Source organism: Hibiscus syriacus, unplaced genomic scaffold (genome assembly GCF_006381635.1).
Source record: "Hibiscus syriacus cultivar Baekdansim isolate YM2019G1 unplaced genomic scaffold, ASM638163v2 tig00110214_pilon, whole genome shotgun sequence".
Taxonomy (NCBI): Eukaryota; Viridiplantae; Streptophyta; class Magnoliopsida; order Malvales; family Malvaceae; genus Hibiscus; species Hibiscus syriacus.
The window spans coordinates 8,535-29,882 of NW_024062631.1; the positions used below are offsets into that span (position 1 = coordinate 8,535).

Below are 21,348 nucleotides of genomic sequence, written 5' to 3' on the forward strand. Positions count from 1 at the left end.
GGAAGCCGTGAAGCAGCAGTGTCGAGAAAAGAGAATGGAGACTGTGTGGACTCAAAGAATTCAGGTGCAAATTACGGCTCTGAAACAGATGAATTTTTAGCTTTCGGTGTTGATTATGGTGCCCCAAAACGTCACTCTCCCAAGCATAACTGAGTCAAATTTTAAGGCGTATGCAGATAGATGCAGCACTGAATCAAACCAACCCCCACCTCTTAGATCCCTTTTCGGCTTAAGATTGTGTGAATATCTGACTTGTATGTAATGGAAAATTTTGATGCTTGAAATGCTTCTGGTTTAGACGAAATCTTCACATTGTAAACTGCGTGATTGAAACTGAATATAATGTCAAATTCAGCAGTAGCATTCATTTTGGATATTGTGTATTGAATGCAGGGGGAATAAAGATGCTGAAGTTATGTCCAATGCAAAATTTCAAGATCAATCAAATAATCAGGTTCGATTACTCTCTTTCTCAAGTTTCTTTTGGCTAACACCCCATGTGTTGGTAGATCACATTGGATACCGATTATATCTAGAATCGAGTTGGATATTGAACTGATTATTTTCTCTCGATTATGGTATCACATATTAATATATTCTCTTAATGCGTACATGTTGAAGAGTCCAAGGCAAAAGGGAGCATTAAGAGGCAGTGTTCAAGTGCAGGGAGCGAAGAAAAAAAGAGTTGAATCAAAAGGGGTTGTGGAGGCAGCTAAAGAGATTATAAACTTGATACATAAGGATTACAAAGGATTCGAAAAACCTCGTCAGAAGCCACCCATCAACAATCGTATACCAAGGAATTAAGTTTCTTTCCACTCTTGGGCTAGGTTTTTGGCTCCACAATTTTGCTTCTTATCACTCAACTGAAATTTCACTGGCAATAGCAACAGTTTCATTTATCATATAATATGAATTTGTAATTTTGTAAAGAAAATGAAACCTTCATCTTTATAGAGCTTAAAAGTTTGGGAATAAAGTTAGAAAATAGTAGCTCATGTGATAATCTTGTATTTCTATACAGGAATTTATTGATGGTTTTGGAGGAAGGAAGATGGGAAGCCGTGAAGCAGCAGTGTCGAGAAAAGAGAATGGAGACTGTGTGGACTCAAAGAATTCAGGTGCAAATTACGGCTCTGAAACAGATGAATTTTTAGCTTTCGGTGTTGATTATGGTGCCCCAAAACGTCACTCTCCCAAGCATAACTGAGTCAAATTTTAAGGCGTATGCAGATAGATGCAGCACTGAATCAAACCAACCCCCACCTCTTAGATCCTTTTTTCGGCTTAAGATTGTGTGAATATCTGACATGTATGTAATGGAAAATTTTGATGCTTGAAATGCTTCTGGTTTAGACGAAATCTTCACATTGTAAACTGTATGATTGAAACTGAATATAATGTCAAATTCAGCAGTAGCATTCATTTTGGATATTGTGTATTGAATGCATGGGGGAATAAAGATGCTGAAGTTATGTCCAATGCAAAATTTCAAGATCAATCAAATAATCAGGTTTGATTACTCTTTCTCAAGTTTCTTTTGGCTAACACCCCATGTGTTGGTAGATCACATTGGATACCGATTATATCTAGAATCGAGTTGGATATTGAACTGATTATTTTCTCTCGATTATGGTATCACATATTAATATATTCTCTTAATGCGTACATGTTGAAGAGTCCAAGGCAAAAGGGAGCATGAAGAGGCAGTGTTCAAGTACAGGGAGCGAAGAAAAAAGAGTTGAATCAAAAGGGGTTGTGGAGGCAGCTAAAGAGATTATAAACTTGATACATAAGGATTACAAAGGATTCGAAAAACCTCGTCAGAAGCCACCCATCAACAATCGTATACCAAGGAATTAAGTTTCTTTCCACTCTTGGGCTAGGTTTTTGGCTCCACAATTTTGCTTCTTATCACTCAACTGAAATTTCACTGGCAATAGCAACAGTTTCATTTATCATATAATATGAATTTGTAATTTTGTAAAGAAAATGAAACCTTCATCTTTATAGAGCTTAAAAGTTTGGGAATAAAGTTAGAAAATAGTAGCTCATGTGATAATCTTGTATTTCTATATAGGAATTTATTGATGGTTTTGGAGGAAGGAAGATGGGAAGCCGTGAAGCAGCAGTGTCGAGAAAAGAGAATGGAGACTGTGTGGACTCAAAGAATTCAGGTGCAAATTACGGCTCTGAAACAGATGAATTTTTAGCTTTCGGTGCTGATTATGGTGCCCCGAAACGTCACTCTCCCAAGCATAACTGAGTCAAATTTTAAGGCGTATGCAGATAGATGCAGCACTGAATCAAACCAACCCCCACCTCTTAGATCCCTTTTCGGCTTAAGATTGTGTGAATATCTGACTTGTATGTAATGGAAAATTTTGATGCTTGAAATGCGTCTGGTTTAGACGAAATCTTCACATTGTAAATTGCGTGATTGAAACTGAATATAATGTCAAATTCAGCAGTAGCATTCATTTTGAATATTGTGTATTGAATGCATGGGGGAATAAAGATGCTGAAGTTATGTCCAATGCAAAATTTCAAGATCAATCAAATAATCAGGTTCGATTACTCTCTTTCTCAAGTTTCTTTTGGCTAACACCCCATGTGTTGGTAGATCACATTGGATACCGATTATATCTAGAATCGAGTTGGATATTGAACTGATTATTTTCTCTCGATTATGGTATCACATATTAATATATTCTCTTAATGCGTACATGTTGAAGAGTCCAAGGCAAAAGGGAGCATGAAGAGGCAGTGTTCAAGTGCAGGGAGCGAAGAAAAAAGAGTTGAATCAAAAGGGGTTGTGGAGGCAGCTAAAGAGATTATAAACTTGATACATAAGGATTACAAAGGATTCGAAAAGCCTCGTCAGAAGCCACCCATCAACAATCGTATACCAAGGAATTAAGTTTCTTTCCACTCTTGGGCTAGGTTTTTGGCTCCACAATTTTGCTTCTTATCACTCAACTGAAATTTCACTGGCAATAGCAACAGTTTCATTTATCATATAATATGAATTTGTAATTTTGTAAAGAAAATGAAACCTTCATCTTTATAGAGCTTAAAAGTTTGGGAATAAAGTTGGAAAATAGTAGCTAGTATTATATACCAAGGGATGATGATCAAAATTGGAATATCGCTTTTAGCAAATAGGATTTTAATCGAGCATATATGCGATCCATCTTGATCACCAATGTATAGGTACATCAATTAAATCCGAAGCAACAATATATTAGCTTTTTAGAGGTTAGATTTTTTTAACTTTTTGAAGAATATTGGTGCAAACAACTGTTGAGTAGGCAGGAACTGGTCCTGGTCCATCCACTTTGCCTCCCTTTATTCCATTTCAATTTTTTTTATTAATTGAAAAACACATGGATCCCTAAGTTAGAGTTCAAATTAGGTTTATAGGATTTCTCTATAATGATTTTTTATAAAATTTGATATCAAATAATCATCAATAGATAAAATACCGATAATTTAATTATAAAAAAACAATTTTAACCACTTGGAATCCTTATTTCATTTTTTTCACCTTTCAAAATCTGACATGTTGCACCGAATGTATCAATCTCCTAAAAGGAAGCCTTTGAATCTTTCCCCTTTTAAATTTTAAGCATAAATTTTTCCTTTTTTTTTACTGTTCTTTGTTGTTTTGGTGTAAAAAGCACTATTTTTTTCAGTCATCAAAATGACTTTTTGAAAGGTAGATATTTTCTTTCTCATTATGCACTTGAATAGCTCCAATGTTTGATGTTCAACCTACACAAATAATTATTTGGTTTAATTAGATGAGATATTAGTTTTCAAACGATATTTATAATTTTAATTTTAATTTGCAAATATAATAAATTAAATTAAAAAGACCATTTCCACAATAATCTCTATAATATTTATTCTGAATTAATTAAAAATAGATTTAATACTAATAGTTATAAAAAAATTATATAAAGATTCATTAATTGATTGACTGACCAAAGATATTTATGTTACCCCGAGGTGGGTTTATCTGCATTCCTTAACCTGATTTTTATTGCTAACATACATAACATCTTTCAATTGTATCTATGCGGTCCTAAAAGGTAAAATAAGGTTTTTATTTGTAGGCCAAATCCAAGGTAAAAGGAACAAAGTGGATGCAATTCAAAGAGATTCTTCCGATGAACTTTTTGTTAGAGATTGTGCATGAACTGGAGCTACCTAAGTTTCCTGTCGAATCAGACCTTTCTTCTTTTCTTCTGTTTCCCCCTTTTTTTATCTTTAGAAAAAAGCTTAATACCTAAATAAGTGATCAAACTATACCATTTTTACTCAAATTGTGTGCACAGTCTTTTTTATCACATCCAGGTGTATAAGGTTACAAATGTGACTATTTTAGGTGCTCGAAACATAACGACCGTTAGTTTTTTTTTCCGTTAAGTGACACGTGTCATGATATGATAATTTTGAAATTTATTTTTCTTAAAAAATATTATTATATTTATAAAAAAGATCGTAACTTCTTTTAAATTACAAAAAAAATCCCCAAATACTAATATTAACCCGTCGTCACCTCCCTTTCTGGCCACAACCACCGCCGCTAACGTAGTCCCTGACATCATCCTAGTTATACGCCGCTGTAGTTGTCGCTGATTGGCCGTCGGAAATGCGTGGGATATCCTAGGGTTCGTGGAGTATAAAACGTCGATTCGCCGTCGATCGATCACGATTTCATAAGAGTTTTAGTTGCCGATGGAGGTGAGGTCGGGTGGAGCTTCGTCGACGGCAAAGAGCGGCGGTCAGAGTGAGTTTAAGGGTTGAAATGAATGTTTTTAAAGTTTTGGGGTTATTTCAAAATTTATGTATTTTCTTTTTAAAATATATACTTTTATTTTTTTTAATTATATATAAAAATTTTAAAATTATTATATTGTGACACGTGTCACTTAACGGAGAAAATTATCGCCGTTGACGGTCTGAACACCTAAAGTGATAACATTTGTAACGTTAAATACCTGGATGGAAAAAATATTGTAATCACGTATTCGGAAAAAAAGTATAGTTTGAGCATTTATTTGGGTATTAAGCCTTAGAAAAAAGATATCTTTAGGCTTTATTGCTTTCAAGAGCAAGATATTTCCTTATTGGCTGTCAAAATCATACACAATGGATTAGAATATTACGTCTGTAATCAACGTTGTCTTCTAGGATTAACCCAGAATTTATATTATTGTCTTAAACACACGCATATTGTTAAATAAAAAATAGAGTAAAAACTCTAATTGATCGAGAAGAAGAAAAACTCTTTAGAATAATCTCACAAAATTGTAAAAGGGAAGAACTCTTAAAAAAGCTTTTAAATGCTTATAATTAAGCTTTGATTGTTGGATGATAAAACTCAAATACAAGTAGGGTATTTATAGGTTACAAGAAACAATCTAAACCACTCATTAAAATAATCACAAAATAATCTAAACAATTGAAATTAAAACATGAGAAAAATATTTAATTTTCACCTAACTAAATTGATGTAAGCAATGACATCAATACTAAATTGATGTATGCAATGACATCAAATTAATTTAGGTGTGAACTTATTTAGGCTAATATTGAATTTTCAACACTCCTCTCAATGTTAGCTCTCAATGTTAGCCTCCATTCTTTGAATCACGCCATGTTGACGACGGAAATGTTCAAACTTTCCAACACTTAAGTTTTTTGTAAACAAGTCAACAATTTGCTCATCTGTCTTGATTTGCCTCATCTCAATCTCTTCTTGGAAAACTTTTTCCCTAACAAAGTGGTAATGTACTTCCACATGTTTAGTTCTTGCATGAAAAACAGGATTCTCCGCCAGCCGAATTGCCGATTGGTTGTCACAGTATAACGGAATTGCATAATTTATTGGTTGATGTAGATTATTCATCAACTGTATCAACCATGTACTCTCTTGAGATGCCATTGCTGCTGCTCGATACTCAGCTTTAGTGGTTGACAATGATACCGTTGGTTGTCTCTTACTACACCAAGAAATTGTTCCGGAGCCAAGCTTAAACACATACCTAGTTGTCGATCTCCTACATAATCAGCATCACAATAACCAACTAACTTGCAGTCTTCACCTTTCTTGTAAAAAAGACCATAGTCAATTGTACTCTTCACATATCTCAGTATTCGTCAAACTGCTTCCAAATGAGGCTTCTTTGGATTTTGCATATACTGACTCATCACACCAATTGCATAAGAAATGTCAGGTCGAGTCAAGGTTAAGTAGATCAGACTACCTACCAATTGTCGATACATTGTTTCATCTTCCAAACCTTTTCCTTCATGTGCACACATTTTGACATTTGGTTCCATTGGTGTTGAAGTTGACTTGCACTCGAGCATTCCAAACCTCTTCAACAAATCTTTAGCATATTTCTGTTGACATAAAAATATTCCTTCGTGTGTGCGATCAACCTCTAGACCAAGGAAGTGCTTAAGTTGTCCAAGTTCCTTCATCTGGAAACGAACTGATAAATTCTCCTTTGTCTGAAGAATTTCTGCCTCATCATCACCGGTTATGATTAAGTCATCCACGTACACTAGCACGATAGCTAGCTTACATTCATTGGCTTTGACAAACTAGCTAGAATCTGCAGGTGTTACTGAATAACCACTTTTCGTTAGAAATTCAGCAATCTTACCATACCACGCCCTAAGTGCTTGTTTCAATCCGTAGAGTGCTTTTCGTAGCTTACACACATATTCAGGATGATCTTGACTCTGAAAACCCATTGGTTGGGTCATGTAGATCTCTCGATCTAGCTCTCCATGAAGAAAATCATTCTTCACATCCATCTGCCATAAGTTCCAGTCTTTGTTGGCTGCAAGTGCAAGTAAGACTCGTACGGTTGTAAGTTTCGCCACTGGACTAAATGTTTCATCATAGTCTAGTCCATACTGTTGAGAGAAACCACGAGCTACCAATCGCACTTTGTACCTCTCGATTGACCCATCTGGACGACGCTTTATCTTGTAAACCCATTTGTAAGATATGAGTTTCACATCTTTTATCTTTGGTACAATATCCCAAGTTTGATTTTGCTGAAGTGCATCGATCTCTTCTTTCATAGCTGTCATCCACTCAGAACTCTTCGATGCTTCCTCGAACGTCTCAGGCTCCATTGCTTCTTCAATTATGGCTGCATTGACATATTTGGATTTGGTCTTCGTATTCTTGTTGACCTTCGGAGTTGAGATTATGGAATTGATTCTTCTGTTTCATTAGGCCCACCTTCTTCGTTTGGTTGTTGATACACTCCAGTTTGCCAAGGATCCTGAGTCACTCTTTGTTCGACATCATCGCCATTTGGATCTTCTGATTCATCTGAACTTGTTTGGAGTTGAACAACATGCTCCCCCATCTTTTATTGTAGCTTGTCTCCAAATTCTCTCGAATCTGGCAATACCTCATTCTCTGAGGACCACCAAGAAGATGCTTCATCAAATACCACATTTCATGACGTGTAGCATCTTCCACTAATGGGATCACAATATTTCCACCCCTTTCACTGGCTGTCATATCCCACAAAGATACATCTAACAACTTTCTTGTCAAATTTGCTCCGTAAATGATCAGGAACAAACGCATAACATACACAGCCAAATATTCGAAAGTAACTAACTGTAGGTTTTATGTTCCATAGTTTCTCAAATGGTGAAACAAATCCTAATCTTGGTTGAGGAAGTCTGTTGATCACAAAGGCTGCAGTCCTCATTGCTTCAGCCCAAAACCTTCCAGGTACGTTCTTTGCATGTAGCATACTTCGACAAATTTTTGCAATATGCCGGTTTTTTCTTTCTGCTACACCATTCTATTGTGGCGTGTTGGCACAAGTGTACTGATGATGTATTCGACATTCCCTTAAGTATTGAGAGAACTCGTTTAATCTATATTCTCCTCCGTTGTCTGTGCGCAAGTAATATATCTTCTTTCCCACTTCTCCTTCAGCTGAGTCTCTGAACTCTTTAAACTTTGAGAACGTGTCAGATTTTTCTTTCATAAAAAAACCCACACATACCTGGAGAAATCATCAATGAATGTTACCATGTACCGCATACCGCTAATTGACTGTTGCTTAACTGGTCGAACACATCAGAGTGAACCAACTCCAACGTCTAATTGAGGAAGCCCCTTAAGCATCGACTTCTTCACCATCACACTTAGCTTGGAATAGCTAACGTGACCTAATCGTATGTGCCATAGATCTGATGTCTCATTTTTCCTTGTCATGTCTACATATGCGGACTCTACTGACATCACGTAAATTGACTCCAAACGTCATCCCTCCTTGTTGGTGTTTATGATTTTTACATAACGATAAACCTTCACATCTTGGGGACCAAATAAGACATAATGGCCCGATGATGTTAGTTGAGCCATAGATAGAAAATTTTTCTTAATTCCTGAGACATGATAAACATCTTGAAGTTGCACCTGGTTAGAATTATATCGAGGCGTAACTACCGTCTTACCGATGTGAGTTATCGATAACCTTGAATTGTCAACTATCACCACCACACGACCTCCATTGTACTCAGACATGTTTTGCAACTTCTGTTTGTCACCCGTCATATGATTTGAGCAGCCCGAATCTACGATCCAATCATTCTTGTAGTCAGTCCGTTCTGGTGTTGTTACCGTGAGAGCTAATTCTTCTTCCTCTGTAGCAAATAACGCTTCAGCATCCCAACCATCTTCACTATTCTCCTTCGAACTGGAAGTAGCAGTATTACTTTCAACAGGATTTTTCTTGGTCCAACAGTCTTTTTCCATGTGGCCCATCTCCTCGCAGTTGTAACACTTTCCATCGAACTTTCTATTATTATCGCGATTCTTGGAAGCTCCCCCTAAATGAAGGCCTCCCTTTCCTTGGTAATTTTTCACCTTGTCACCATTCTTTTTAGATCCACTGCCAGTATACCGCTGAAAATTGCCTCTGCTTTTGCTAGTGTAGAGCGCTTCCTCTTCACCCTTCAACGAGACTCCTCCCATTTGCTTAGCCATGGCTTCTTGACCTGCAAGCAAATTTTCGAACTCAACAAGCGATGGTTGTGTCGACCATCCCTGTACAGCGGCAACAAACCCTCGATATTCGGGTCTCAAACCATGGACAATTATTTTTTTATCCTGACTTCCCCAATAGCAGCTGTTGAATCTAATTCTGAAATTTCACGGCATATCGACTTCACCTTGTGAAAGTATTGGGCAACCGCCATGTCGCGTTGCGCCATTGATAGAAGTCCATTCTCAAGAAGTTGCAATTTTGTATCATTCCTCTTCGAAAAGAGTGTAACAAAAGTGTCTCATGCTTCCTTTGGTGTTTTAGCATCCCGGATGTGCTCCAATATTTCTTCTTCAATTGTGGTCTTTAAAGCAAACATTGCTTTGCCTGCTTTAATTTTCCACTTTCGCAAGACGCCATTGTCATCTTTTGCCATCGGTTGTGTAACTTCACCATCACCGACAACCTCCCAAAGGTCTTGACCTTGTAAGTATGACTCCATACACGTTGCCCATGTGTTGTAGTTTTTATTGTTGAGCTTCTTGATTCCTTCAACTACTTGAAGATCACCCATCTTAACGGCAAGGCTTTGACTATACCGAACAAGCTTGAGTAACAAACGTGCAGAGTACTAAATTACTCTAAACACAAAGAAGCTCCACAAGGTTTGTAATAACCCCGACAATAATCTCAAGAAATCTTTTCTGATGTGGAAGATCAGTTAAAAACTGCAGCCACAGAGCATACTTGGAATTTCAAGAGACCTTAAAAACGTGGCTCGGATACCAATTGTACAATCAAAATAGAGTAAAAAACTCTAATTGATCGAGAAGAAGAAAAACTCTCTTTAGAATAATCTCACAAAATTGCAAAAGGGAATAACTCTTAAGAAAGCTTTCAAATGCTTATAATTAAGCTTTGATTGTTGGATGATAAAACTCAAATACAAGTAGGGTATTTATAGGTTTCAAGAAACAATCTAAACCACTCATTAAAATAATCACAAAATAATCTAAACCATTGAAATTAAAACATGAGAAAAATATTTAATTTTCACCTAACTAAATTGATGTAAGCAATGACATCAATACTAAATTGATGTAAGCAATGACATCAAATTAATTTAGGTGTGAACTTATTTAGGCTAATATTGAATTTTCAACACATATATATATAATATAAGATACATATTGGTCCTTTCTCATGTAAATGACAGGGAAATAGTGAATCCAAGTTCCATGGAGCTTAGCTTGAGTCTTAAGCCAACATATGTGCCTAAATCCTCGAGCAGCTTGCTTTTAGAGCTATCGAGAATTGATAACGAGTACTATAAGTTATCAATTTTGAGTGATTATATTTGCAAGAGTGAAAAAGAGTTAACCAATGTTGAGGCTTTAAAACATGAACTTCCTCAGTGCAAGCTACTTCTAATGGAAGGTAAGTTCATGCTTTAATACGTGAATTCAAAGTTTTTTTTCTTTTCATTTTCTCTTTAGTTCCTTACTATTTCTATCTTTTGAAATGTATAGCAATTGGAAATTAAAGGAGGAATTCCTAAACATAAAGAGGAATTTGCAAAAGAAGAGGGAAATCCAGGAAATTACATGCAGTACTATAGAAGAAGGTTATGCAAAGAAGCAGAAAACATTAATCCTAGATAATTTCCAGGTAAAACATAAAGATATAATCTTTAATATCTATATATATATATATATATATGCATGTATTGTATGAATTATTTGTTGAGTAAATCTTACATGGAAGAAATCCATCAGCAATGCAAAGAAAATAGGAACATGGAAGGGTTATTGTTGGCATAAAAAGAGAGTACTTGGATTAATTCTCTTGGCTCATCAGGCAGTGGAAAGAAAAATGAGATTGCAGCCATTGATGAATCATGCAGAAATTATAACCAAATTAAGGTTTATTGTATCTGATCAACAAAGATGATGAAGCTCTTGACTCAATCCATTTTGAAGAACAATAGGAGATGTTGGTCTTCAGAGCTCCATTCCAGATTTGTGGAGGCTCTGAACAGGGTTGGAGGCTCCATTCCAGATCAGTAAACATCACATATATAATTGATTTATAGAGTTAGGGTTTGTATAATTTTAATTAGTTTGTGCATGGGAATTTGATCATAATGCATGAGTTTCATTATTTTTTTCCCTTTGGCTAATTGATTTGAATATTTTCATTTGGCAAATATAATAACTTTATTTGTTTTCCTTTTTCATGTTGGACATGCAGTGGCTACCCCTAAGCAAATTAGACACTTGATGAAGGTTGATGGGTTAACAATTGATCAAGTAAAAAGTCATTTGCAGGTTAAATTCTATCTTTTAAAGCTTAATTAATAATGCGTGCATGTTATATATATAAAACACTTAATTATATACTTGCAGACTTTTGAGATATTAATTTTGCAAAGAATATTGTGTTCTAATCCCTGCTTTGGAGCATATGATCGATAATCTTTCTAAATATATAATTTCAGAAATATAGACTTCATTGTGGTAAGGTTCGGTTGCAGTGCTGATCTATCAGCATCAGCATATTATGGAGCTTTCTTCAACCCACAAGTAATGCTTCTCGAATAGGAAGGCCGTTCTTCTTATCTCTTCGCTCGGAAAACTAGATGAACTGTAGAGCTACCTACCTAGCCATATATACAGTGTATTTTACATATCAATATATAGTTGTATATTTGTTATTTTTGTCTAATAAATTCATTTATATATGTTTTTGAGGTAAAACGCAGTTCCATTACAATACAGTAATAAGAACACATAAAGACAAGTTCATGAAGGAAAACTAAAATCCAAAGTTAAGCCCTTCCATCTTTCAAATTTGAACTCTAAAAATTATTCTTTCTATTTGTGATTAAATAAATATATTTAATGCATGAAAAATATTGATAGCGGTAAAAAGATTTTATAAAAAATCTAAAATTCATAATGAAGCATTTCCATCTCAATTTTCAATGTAGTCAACTACTTAATTTAATCTATATAATTGCCAAGGATTCGAGACTCATGTATACAGAATTTCCAAGAAGAAGAGGTTCCTTGAAGTATATTGGGCTTGACTAGATCAAACGAATCGACTCGATCCTTGAAAATATTAGAAGATTCATTCACTTAAATCGTAGTAAAAGAAAATATGACATCTTAACGATCAATATTTTAGAGGATGAGTATATTTATTAACGTGAATAATTACGTGAACATGATCTAAGACAAGTAATGATAAATTAATTTAATTTTCTTAGTTAAATTTTTGCTTCATCTTCTCGATCAAAGAAAATGCACATTCGCTGATTGTTACATAATACTAAGAAACAAGGAGGATGAATGAGGGATTATTTTGTTAGTTACCTGTTTCGAATTCACATTCATTACCGTTAACTGTTCCAAGCCCACATTTTTGGTGGAGCTACATTCTTTACTAAGCCCACATTCTCTAACTACTTCGTCTCAAACACAATACAATTCACAATATCCTTACCTAACATGCCTAACTTTAATCCAACCCATTACAATATGCAGCTCAATTGCAATCAGGTCCACTATCCGTGTCCAATCGTGTATTGGTTTTCCCAATTATTATAGGCAATATCCTAATCTTATTGATTATATCATCTGATTCTTTTGCTTCTTCAAAGCAAAAACAACAGAGAGAAGGGGAAATGTTAGCATATATGATCAATGAAGATTTGGAGGTTAATAACAAGCTTAGTAAGCTGTTAGAGATGAGTTAAGATTGGGACGTTTATAACAATGATATAAATATAAAATTGAAATTATACTGATTGATCTCATTTAATATTGCATTAAGGCTCAGCATGCATGTATTCGGTCACGTTATTGTAAAGCAATGCGCTTTACCTCTTTTAGCATTTTCTACTGGGATGCTGCGGTCTGGAAAACAGTAATAAGTTTTCAAATAAACAGCTTACATATAGTTTTCTCATCGCATTTCAACTTTCTGAGGATTTTATGACGGGAAATATGCCTCTATAAAACATAGTTTGAAATGTTCCAGATTTGAACAGCTCGTATTAAGTGCTAGGCTCAGCTTTCTATCTGTTTATGGCATCCAGGAAGCTATCAAAGTATTGGTACTAGGTTGAGATTGAACTGAGCCTCCCTGATTGATCCTTCCATGGACTTGTAACTCCCTCTGCATGATTCATTTAAAAAACTCGAGAATCAGTGTCATTGCACGAGTGATGCAGTAAATCACACTGCAATTTTGTAAGAGAAAGAGAGTTGATATACCCAATGGTCAAAGAAGGAAATTGGACCGTCGCTGGTGGTTGTACGGATGGGGGGGAGGAGGAGGAGGCAAGGTTTCGCAGTTCATGTTCAGTCGGCGTCTGCTCTTTTTCTTTCAGCTTCATCCATGGCAGAAATGTTAATCAAAGTCAAAGAATGAAACCAGAAACTTCATATATAGATAGTTGAAGAGTAGAAGGCATGTATTAAGCAATTTTTTTTTACCTTTTTTGCCAGCTTGTTGTTCTGGTCTTGCAATGACCTTTCCTGTCGCAAGATTCCATGTCAAAATATTTGTTTTTTTTTTCGTATTTACTTTTATTTTATTAAATATAATCCAAGTCATGGAAAAAAAACATCATATGATAAACTTACTCTCTTCTGCAACAATGAAATGGACTCGTGCATGAGTTTATTCTGCATGTCAGAGCAAATCATAGTTAAGTAGACGTAAAGCATTCAAATGACAAGAATTCGAAAATAAATTTTGAAAGAAATCATTGAACAAGCTCATTTTACCTTTCTAGTCCGTATGGGTTTCAGAGAATTGCCAATTTGTTGTTCCAAAAGTTGCAGGTCTCTCAGACTCAAGGTATCAAGCTCTTCTCCTCGGAACTGCCTGCATTGATTAATATAATATCTAATCTAACCTAGAAGCATGTAATATCTAAGGTAACTTAACAGGACTAGGGTAATGCTGTTTAGACTCGTGTATTGGAAGTTGAATACAAGTACATGTTTGACATGGGTGTAAATATCATAGGCATAATTCTTAAAAATGGTTTTAACATTTTATTAAATAGTTATTTTAGTCTTTTTTTTAGAGCATTTGGGCCTCTAATGTTCATTTTAAGAGGGGAAAACCCTTATTTTAGAGTGTTGACCGTTTGTTGATTAATGATTTCCATCAACAGAGAGCCTTTATGCCTCAAAATGAAACGTTATGGATCAAAATACTTTGAGAAAGAAAAAATAAAAATAAAAGTGACTATTCAATCAAATTAGAGATATTTTTTATCATTATGCCAATATCATAAATGCAAGCAACTTTCAAACATACGAAGTTACGTTTTGTACCTCAAGTTCCTTTGCAGAACTTCAATAGTTGACGTAATCTTGGAACATTCCAAAGACAAGTTTTCCTGAGCAGCATTTATAGAAAGGTTAAAGAGTTTAATGATTCCATTTTTCTTTAAAGAAAAAAAAAACTATAAATATTCAGCAAACATAAATGTCAAATACAAACTAAGTAGATTGTATACATGATTTACTCGGATGAATAAATTTCATGATTTGATGCAAGACTTACCTGTGATTCAGAACTTGATGAAGCTAGCTGTCTTTCGGCGTATGATTTTTGTTCATATCGTTCTAGGATTCTCTCCATGCTGTAATTACAACATAAGAAGTTAATCAAGGAAAATACCTACAGACATGAACATGAACAATGAAATGAACTACACAAATCACAAGGAAATTTACACAACCTCAAGAATATTTACTGCAAGGGATGATAGTACATATTACTCGTGTATCTAAGTTTGTTTAATGTTTATGACTCTGCGATTTTGTATTTTATTATTATTTAATATTTAAATTATTTAAACTCTTTTTTTTATAAGATCAGATGGATTGTGTTGTACTTTTAAACATGTTAGAACTCAGAAACAGAACTAAGATCAAATAAGATCAAATATTGGGAGGGTAAGGTACCTAAGTTTAAAATCATAGGAACTTATTACATGTTTAATCTAAAAAATTGGAAGGGATAAAAGTCTAATTTTACCAATTGATAAAAATCTAAAATGCTATTAAACCAAAATATTTGGGAGGGGTAACAGCTCCTCACACTCTTTATATACGTCTATCCATGTTAGAAATTATGTATTCATATATGCTACAACATAAATGATTTCAACCCAATTAAAATTTAATCAATTATTTTATTATTATTAGTAGTGGTAAAAAACAATATTTCTTAAAAGAAATATTTTTATATAGGAGTTTTTGCGGTCGGTTAATCGTATCGTTTAACTAAAACAGTTCGTTTAACTGTTATAAGGATTACTGAATTTTACTAACATGTAACCTAACAGTTAAGAAAATATATGTTGTTTAGGAATTTTTTTTCTATGATATCCATATCATTGTGAATCCTATTCGATTTTGGATAACCTTTTTGATCTTTATGTAATGAAGGATATGGTAATATTATAGGTCTAATGTCACCTTCATTTCATTTCTTTTCATTTCAATTGGGGGAACTCATGTTTGTATACCATGAAGATCCATGAAAGTTTGTATATGCCATCCATAAATCTTTTGAAATCAATATGGACGACATGCAGTCATGATGTTTGAGCATAGATACTTGACTCTTTAAAAGAACTTGCAATGACACATCAATCTTGTAGATATCTGGTATGAATAGGTCATGATACCTTTTAATGATTGTGCCATATCCGTAACATGGAAAATATGATTTCTACGTGAAAAAAATTAAACCAGCATAGAAATGTTGGCTTCTACGGTTTTTGCAAAATTTAGACTAAAAATGAGTTCGATAGACATCATAGTAACTACCTCGCTCCTTATGCTCACAAACAACATAGATAACTGATAACATGTTGTTTTCATGATAGTAATTATGGGCAAATGACGTGTGCCCTTAAAGATGAATTAATAGTCTCCACCAAATTATACTCATATGATCATCTGAGTACCCCTCATCATATGCCTAAGCTCACTTCTCTATACAGGTAACTATGTCATGATTTGAATGCAACAATTAACATCGAAAGAGATACCTTAGTAGTTGTTTTAACCCATTACAAGATGACAACACAAATAATATTATAATCTAGTTTATTATGATCTTGATAGATTCTGTCGGCACATCATGTATAAGAATCATAATGTCTTGTCATTTCTTAAATATTATTATTTATCTTCTTTAAGATAAGATTATCCAATCAAAACCCTAATTGTGTTTGACAAGCTCACAAACATGTTTAACTTTATTTATCCTTTTGACTCCATAATCAATTGAGTGACATTTTTTGTAATACTTAATTATTGTTATTGTGAGTTCTTTAGTTAAATACTCTATATCAACGCATAATTCTCTACAATTGTCAAAGAAACTAAATGGTTTGAATCCTAAGTTAGGTAATTCTAGAAATTTTGGTGTATTCATTGTGTTAATGTGACACATCTGAAATGAAGGTTCGTAGTAGGCTCTGCCAGCTCTTGCTAGCTCTCATTTCAGAATCCACTGTGTTGGTTGAGACTCCATCAAAATTGATTCAATGCATAAAATCATCTCAACAACATCAAAATTGATCTCCCTAAATGTTTTTTTCCCGAACATTAGTCTTAGCTTTAGATGTTCCTTCCTCGATAGAAACAAAAACATGTTTTTTTATTGAATAAACTCATCTTAACACCATCAAAACCTAGCTTCATAAGAGGTTCTTCTACAAACTCATTTTTATCTACTTTGTGCATGACATCAACCTTAGTTTCATATGTTCTTGCCTCGATTAAATAGTCTAAGGTTATAGATGTCATAAATGGCGATCTTACTCTAACATCGACATCAAACACACATACACAAGAATATTTCCTCACAACAGAATATGCCATCTCAACATATGGGTTATATACAAGGTTAATTATGTAATTATACCAGGTTTTTTATTATAAATAGAGATGTAACCTAAACTATGAACATTGAATAAAATTTCTAGCGCCGCCTAGGCACCGAGGACGTAAGCACATTGCCAAACCTTGTTAAAATTCTTGTGTTCTTTCGTTTACTTTTCCCGATCTTCAACAATATACTAGTGTTGTTGACCTACATAAGTTCATGTCGGAAGGGCTAACAGATGAATGTCTTTCAATTAAACTTGATTGGATCTTCGCATATAGGTTATACATCATTGTTGAGGATATGCCTTAGTTCAAATCAAAGACATTTACTAATGAGTGTATGCCCATATATGGCGGTTAAACCCCTCAATCTGAGTCTCCTAGTAATAATGTAAAATCATTATAAATTTATTGTGTTGATGCTTCATTTTATCTCTCAAAATGAAGTCTATATCAACTCATATCACTTGGATCAACACTAACAGACCCAACATACATGTTCACGTTAGTAATGAAATTACGTTGTGTGCGTCAATCATCATATCAACAATAATATCATCATTATTATGGTAAAATATAGCATATCATAGTGGAACCAATTAAGTATAGAATCTATATTTCAAAGAATTTTTTTATTTTGTCCAACTCGAGCATTTCTGCAAAAAATTTTCATGAACTTGTCAAACATTATGTTTCTCTTAAACGAGATGGCAACAGAATTTATGAGTTCAAAAATAAAGTAGGTCTCAATGTCACGAATCTAATCATCATAATAAATAATCATGGAAAATCTATTATCCATCTTTTACATTTTATGTTGTAAAAAAATAATCACATAATACCAACATATTATATACTTTAAAAAGTATAATAAACGAAAAGTTCTAACAATAAAACCTACTAAAATCAATAAATGAATACCGACACTAAATTAATACTTACTTTAATCTGATCGGTGTATAAAATTTCGATTACTTGTCTACTCTAATATTTACAAACTCTTTAATTTTTGAAATAAGAAACTACAGCAAACTACAGTTCAAAGAAAATATTTTTTGTAGTTTCTATTTTACTAAACATGTTTCCTATTTTATAAATATCAAATTCTTGAATATCAAACTCAAATCAAAGTTGTTGGACAAGATAAAACAAAACTTAAGTTACAAAGATTCTTTGAAAAATTAAAAACTCTTCTAGTTTTCAGAGTCTCATTTTGCACTTGTTACTGAAGGAATAACTATTCTACAATGTTATAAAAGCACGAGATCATTAAGATCACACATTTTAATTTATAATTTTAAACTAGAAAAGCTTGGTAAAAACGTAAACTTCATAATGTTATTTAAAAAAAAAACTTCAAAAAGTGTGCTCCATCAGCTACATCTTTCATTTTAACCAAAAAAAATATATTCTTGATTGACAATGGAATACTTTGTTTCCCAAGGAAACTTGTTCGATAAAGTCACGTTTGTCTTTTAAAGTTTATTTGCTAAACAAGTGAAAATTTTATGAATAATTTTTGTTCGAAAAGATATATTTGATCATCCATTTTATGTGATAAATTTTACAAGAATTAAAGAAACCTAATTAAAGGATACTTGTATCCCAGGTCCTACAAAGAATGTATGATGCCTATTTAAAAGATTGTTAGTGTCCAGTTTTGGCTAGAGCTCTTATTGTATTATTTGAAAGAGAACTTTATTGTTTTACACAAATCAATTTATTTAAGAAACTTTGTAAGTGTACTGCTGAGAGTTTTGAGTGTTGTGTTTACAACAAGTGTTCAGTAATTAGCGGGAATTACTTAAGGAAATAATAACTAGGATAATATTGCACAAGAGAATGCCTACAATTAGTATGTGTAATTAAATTAATGACTTGTGTCTTTTATACTTAAAACAATACAACGAAATTATCTTTAAACAAGACTATACAATATTGATCAATCTAAACTATCTAAACAAATTATCTTATTTATTTATTTACACTTTTAATTATTTTCAATATTTTTCTTAATTGCAATTGACCCATAACATTACCTGAGGACAACTACACTAACATAATATATGATTATATATATACATCAAATGTAAACTATGAAATGTATATATATGATTATATATATAAATCAAACATAAACTATGAAATAGTGTTATAATTAGACAACGACATTTAATTAAGTGGGTGATAAATAATGCCTATGGAAGTAGCTAATATCATTAGGAGGCAATCTCGTAGGTGAATCAAAAACAAATTCCAATATCCTAGGTAATTAAACATTAAAAGCAAAGACATGAAAAAGAAAATGAGAGAAATATGCAATAACACCCTGCCCTATATATGACACAAAGCTCTAAAAAGTTTTGCTAAGCTTAATTGACTCTTCAAACTTAAATTAATCTGGTTTTGAGAAATTTTGTGTTTGCTTAACCACCCGAAATTGTCCTTTGAATTAACTTAAAACAGAAACATTTTCCATAATCTTCCACTTAAACTATTTTTTGTTTACCTTCTATGAACATACCTCTTCTCGGAGAACACTTTATGAACAAACAAGTGTCAAATACAGCAAGTAGAAACCATAGAATTAAGAGGTACTGCCATTAGTTAATCTGCTTGAAATAAGTTTTTGGTTAGGGTACTGCCATTAAGTTGCATTATGTTAATCAAGCAAACTCGTCCCATAATCTGCAGTTCAAATAATTTCATGTTTAACTTCTATGTGAATGTTCAAACACTACATATCAAATATTAATTACCGAAAATAAAATTGAACTAAGACTAAACAAAGATTATCAGAGAGGTTAGATTACATATATATAATATATTTCACTTCTGATCTGACAAATCAATTATACAAAAACTTTCCTGGAATCCTCAAAAAAGGGGAGGAAACAATATTATGCTAAATGGAAAACGCGTCAGAGAGAAGAAAATGACATCTGAAATGTCTCATCAAAAGAAAACTCTATGTTTTTTTTTTTCATTTTCATGCTTTTTTTCGTTTTCCCTTAGCTTTTTATAGTAGTATTTATATGAGGAAGTGACGAGCCAATATGTCAGAAAGCTGAAGATTTTGGTGTAACGCAAAGCCATAAATAGTACGGTATAATGAACAAAGAGAGGGAAAATAACAAAGACCCAGAACTTAAAAACAGCATAAATGAAAATAAAAATATATGCGTGTGTGTGTATGAAAACATGCGGTATACAGTAAGCAAAACCAAGAGATGAAAAGAGTGAAATTAAATCAGTTGAAAGAAAGGAAGAAATATTTGTAAAAGAAAAAAAACCTGGAATGGGATGAGTACTCAAACAGTTTCCCTCTGTTAGAGAAAACAATCAAAGCAACCTCAGCATCACATAACACTGAGATCTCGTGAGCTTTCTTCACCAAACCAGTTCTTCTCTTTGAAAATGTTACTTGCCTGCTAATATTGTTCTCGATCCGCCTTAGCTGAACCCTACCTCTCCCCATTTCCCCCCCACCCTTTCAAAGGAAAAAAAAGAAGCTAATTTTCCCACCAAAGAAACAAATAGAAAACAAACTTCAAGAAACCCTAAAGATATGAATTCATATGCTTTTTTTCACCTTACAGGAGAAAGGAGAACATGAAACTAATACAAAAATGGCTATTCTAAAGTATAAGATTCTATTTATTGATGTCGTACTATGAAGCAAAAGGCTTCGGTTTTCTTGAAGTAGATAGTAACAACAACAATAATTATTATTATTAAAAATAGGTTTTCTATTTCATGTATCATTGGTATACAAATTTATATCTAATTTTAAAAAAATTAATAAAATGTAAATAAGTTTCTGTGTGTGGGTACATATACATAAAATGTATTTAGAATTATTATTTACTTTAAATATAGGAGGGGAGAAATAAAGGAGGTAGTACCGGGTTGTTGAAAGATGGTTGGTTAAAAGGATGAAACGGTCGATAGTGTGAAGCTATGAGCCACAGGTTTTAGGACTACCGAGCTCGAAGCGACAGCGTCCGTATCACCAGTGTAATGTGATTTATCGTATGTGGCCTTTCTTTTTTGGTGACGGCGCTAATTGGCTTTAATTTTTGGGGGAATTGCAGATGAATCCGGTTGTACTCCGAGTTATTGTTTTTAGAATTACATCCAGAGTTTTAAACCCCCAAAAAAATATTTTTTTTAAAATAAATTCTAATTCATTTAATAAAACTGTACCATATACAAATAAATTCAATTATTGTATTGAAAGAAAATACAATCAATATTAACAAATAAGAATATATTAATATTATTTTTATCATAATTTAAGTACGACATATCTTAGATAACTACAAATATTTATCAAGGTGAAAAAACTAATTTGATAGTCTAATAAAGAAATATATTAA

At 33.3% G+C, this 21,348-nt stretch overlaps 1 protein-coding gene across 1 annotated transcript; it reads right to left on the bottom strand.

Annotated features, from left to right (window-relative positions):
- Positions 1 to 13,139: 13,139 nt before the first annotated feature.
- Positions 13,140 to 20,540, bottom strand: LOC120113974 (truncated transcription factor CAULIFLOWER A-like). The gene is made up of 8 exons (XM_039135021.1): positions 20,263 to 20,540; positions 14,628 to 14,706; positions 14,396 to 14,460; positions 13,838 to 13,937; positions 13,694 to 13,735; positions 13,544 to 13,585; positions 13,322 to 13,437; positions 13,140 to 13,223 (listed from the first exon to the last, which is right to left on the bottom strand). The coding sequence occupies exons 1-8, from the start codon at positions 20,445 to 20,447 to the stop codon at positions 13,151 to 13,153; spliced, it is 702 nt and encodes a 233-aa protein (XP_038990952.1). The 5' UTR covers positions 20,448 to 20,540; the 3' UTR covers positions 13,140 to 13,150.
- Between the last annotated feature and the right edge of the window lie 808 nt (positions 20,541 to 21,348).